We start from the raw sequence: 4069 nt of genomic DNA, 5'->3' as shown, positions 1-4069 counted from the left end.
AGCCAGACGGTACGAACAGAAATACCAAGCCACCTGCTCCGCCAATAAAACAGCCAAGCCAAGGACCGGGCCAGACGCGCACGCAGCCACCATTTCACCGGGCTACAATCCACAAGACTGCTGCTGGGGGTGTGGACAAAGAGGACACGTACGCCGGTTCTGCCGGCGTCCACCGAAGCTCTTTTGCTCGCAGTGCGGGAAGGAGGGCGTACTGACCAGAGACTGCCACGGGACCCGGGCGGGAAACACCGGAAGGGCCGAGGAGAAGTCAGGCGCTCCCCGGCCCACCGACGAGGCTGGACACGCGAACGGCCCGTGAAGAACTACCTGCCCAACATCAACCCGGAGCACGACGAGACCGACCCCCGGCCAATGGGACAAATCCGCATGTACGGAGAAACTTTCACGGTACTGCTGGACTGCGGGGCGGTACTATCGTACATTTCACCGGCCGTGGCCAACCGCGTCCGACAGCAGGGACACCGCCGCCGCATCGCCACGGCCGTACACCTGGCCAACGGGCAGATCAGCCCGATCACGGAGGAAATCCGCGCCGACGTGCAGCTGGGACTACACCGAGGGAGCCACACGTTCCACGTCCTCCCCGGGCTCACCGTGGACGTAATCGCAGGAATGCACCTGCTACGAAGAGCCGGATTCAGGTGGACCCTACCCGGAGTCGCCTCCCTCCAACCGGAAGAACCGACCGGAATTACCGAATGCTCCACCGAGCAACAGCAACAACTAAAAGTGCTACTTGACGAATTCCTGCCAAAGTTCGAGAGCATCAAAGGGACTACGCAACTGACCGAACACCGAATCCGCCTACGCCCCGGACAAGAACCGATACGCCAACGATACCGGACGTATAACCCAGCGATGCAAAGCATCGTGGACACCGAGGTGGACAAAATGCTAGAGGAGGGATGCATCGAACCGACCAGCAGCCCATGGAACTCCGGCATAGTATTGGCGCGGAAGAAGGACGGACGATACCGTTTCTGTATCGACTTCCGAAAAGTCAATGACGTTACCGAAAAGGATGCGTACCCATTGCCGCCAGTACAGCACATCCTCGACCAACTTCGAGACGCACGCTATCTATCCACGATTGACCTGCGAAACGGATACTGGCAGGTACCGCTCCAGCCGGACAGCCGACCACTTACCGCCTTCGCCATACCAGGGAGGGGCAGTTCCGATTTAAAGTTATGCCATTCGGACTTCACGCAGCACCGGCCACCTTCCAACGACTGCTGGACCGCGTCATTGGGCCAGACATGGAGCCAAGGGCCTTCGCTTATCTAGACGACATAGTCGTGCTAGGACACACATTCACCGAACACCTGAACAACCTGAGGGAAGTACTACAACGACTACTGGACGCCAACCTCCGCATTAACACCGACAAGTGCCACTTCGCCCGAGCAAGCCTAAAGTACTTGGGACACGTGGTCGACCGAGAGGGACTACGGACCGACCCGGAAAAGGTACGAGCAATCCTCGAGATACCCGCCCCAGGATCAGTACCCGCCCTCAGACGATTCCTGGGCATGGTGTCGTGGTACCGCAGGTTCTTTCCGGATATAGCCACCATAACGGCACCACTCAACCGACGACTGCAAGCCAAGGTACGCTGGGAATGGGGGGCCGCAGAGGAGCAGGCCTTCCAGACCGTGAGAGACAGACTCGCTCTGCACCGGTGCTCCAATGTCCGGACTTCTCCAAAACGTTCGTCCTACAAACAGACGCCAGCGACGTAGGGCTCGGGGCAGTGCTGACGCAAGAAATTGACGGCCAAGAACGAGTCGTGGCATACGCCAGCCGCACAATCCGACCAGCAGAAAGGAACTACTCGGCCACCGAAAAAGAATGCCTAGCGGTAGTATGGGGGATAGAAAAGATGAGGCCGTACCTAGAAGGATACCAGTTCCGAGTCATAACGGACCACTTCTCTCTCCGCTGGCTACGATCTTTGGAGAACCCAACCGGTAGATTGGCACGCTGGGCCGTGTCATTGCAACAACACGACTTCGAGGTGGAGTATTGGAAGGGATCATTAAACTACGTGCCTGACGCCTTGTCCCGCCAGCCTGTAGAGGAGGGGGAGGAGGCCGCCGACGCGACCAACGAATTAGCAGCCAGCACACCCGGGAAGACCTGCACGTGGTACGAGAAAATGAGGCAGGCAGTAGAAGAGTCACCGCAGAAACACCCGGATTACCGAATACAAGGGGGACAGCTGTACAGACACTTCCACGCACGCCACTCGATCGACGAAGACACCGACCCGACCGCCTGGAAGTTCTGTGTACCGAAGCCACAGCGAGAACAGACACTACAAGAGTGCCATGACGCCGACACCGCCGGACACCTAGGGATAACAAAGACGATCGGACGACTAATGCAGAATTATTATTGGCCAGGCATGACAAGAAAAGCGGCCAACTACGTCAGACGATGCACCAACTGCCGACTACACAAGGTACAACAACGACAAACCGCGGGACTAATGCACCACCATCGAGTAGAGGAACCAGCCACCGTCATAGCGATCGACCTCGTCGGACCGCTACCTCGTTCTATGGAGCAGTGCTGCTAGATTTGGCCGGGCTACCCGGCCACATGTGCCGACGCATGCGCTTCAGACGTTAAATGCAGGAACGTATTAGAAACACACAAGCCCCTGTGGACATAAGTACGCGCGCACGTGTACACACACACACACACACACTCTCTCTCTCTAACTTTTTCTCTTTAAAATAAAGAAGAGTAAGACATTAAAATAATTGTTTACAGACACATTTATATATAATTAAACATAAATTTTTTATTAGGCCAAAACTGTGCGCCCATAATATACGTAACTGATATACCATGCATGGCACATGCGCGGCCTAGCTCGTGGAGGGGGAATCTGGCAGCACTGCTATGGAGGGACACGCGTGGATACTCGTGGCGCAAGACGTCTTCACGAAATGGGTCGTCGCCAAGCCACTACGACAAGCCACCGCAGTCGCAATCACCAAAAACGTCAAGGAGCACATCTTACTGCAACACGGCTGCCCAAGACGGATAATAACAGACAACGGTCGTCAATTCGAGAGCCGGGAATTTCGAGGGCTACTCGAGCGGGCCGGCATTCAACACCGACGAACGCCTCCGTACTCGCCGCAGTGCAATCCAGTGGAACGAGCCAACCGAACGTTAAAAACCATGGTCGCCCAGTACATCGAACGAGATCACCGCCGGTGGGACCAAAAACTACCCGAGCTAGTATTCGCAATTAACACAGCGGTACAGGAAAGTACCGGATTCACGCCGGCCAGGCTGACGTACGGCCGCGAACTTACCGCCCCGGGGACACTGCGCGCGCAGCACGAGGCGCCACTGGCAGAAGACATCGGGGAACCCGAAACCGCGACGCGCGAACACCGAATAAATCAAATGCGCGAGGAAGCCGCAACCGCCGCCGCGCGCCAACAGGACGCCACATCACGCCAGGAACAATACTACAATCTTCGACGCCGGGACTGGCGTCCCGCACCTGGAGACCGAGTTATGAGACGGGAACACCCGCTGTCAAAGGCCGGCGAACACTTCGCGGGAAAACTCGCGCCGAAATACTCCGGTCCGTATACCGTCGACCGAGCAATATCACCGGTCGTCTACCGCCTGCGAGACCAAAACAACCGCCTGGTAGGAACCGCGCATGTGAAGGATTTGAAGGGTGTCGCGGACTCCTAAAACCAAAACACCAAAACGGGTATATATACGGGAACACGGACCGAGGAGAACAGACGGAAAAATTTGCGAAATGGGCAAGCTACGAAAGCAGCTAGAGAGAGTCGCTCCGAGAGCCTGGAGACCCGGACACACACCGCCTCTGAGGATGACGCCGCAGGCCCCGCAGTACGTGCCGCCAGCCGAGGCCCGACCACGGACAGTCCGCACCTCCATCAGCGTGGAAAACAGAGGTAGAGCCCCGGCCGTCACCCGATCACGAACGACGACGTCTCGACAAGAGCTGTTATACAGCGCCGCAGCCCAGACAACCGCCGCCTTCACC

At 57.2% G+C, this 4069-nt stretch overlaps 1 protein-coding gene across 1 annotated transcript; it reads left to right on the top strand.

The window, feature by feature from the left end:
* The first annotated feature begins 2931 nt into the window (after nt 1-2931).
* On the top strand, nt 2932-3747 carry LOC105570782. Its single transcript, XM_012028228.1, has one exon. The coding sequence runs from the start codon at nt 2932-2934 to the stop codon at nt 3745-3747; it is 816 nt and encodes a 271-aa protein (XP_011883618.1).
* The last annotated feature ends 322 nt before the right edge of the window (nt 3748-4069 follow it).

This window comes from Vollenhovia emeryi, unplaced genomic scaffold, assembly GCF_000949405.1.
Source record: "Vollenhovia emeryi isolate VEMERY1.0 unplaced genomic scaffold, V.emery_V1.0 DF941838.1, whole genome shotgun sequence".
In the NCBI taxonomy this organism is placed as follows: Eukaryota; Metazoa; Arthropoda; class Insecta; order Hymenoptera; family Formicidae; genus Vollenhovia; species Vollenhovia emeryi.
Note: the sequence above shows the minus strand (reverse complement) of the source record. Positions and strands in the feature narration are given on the sequence as shown.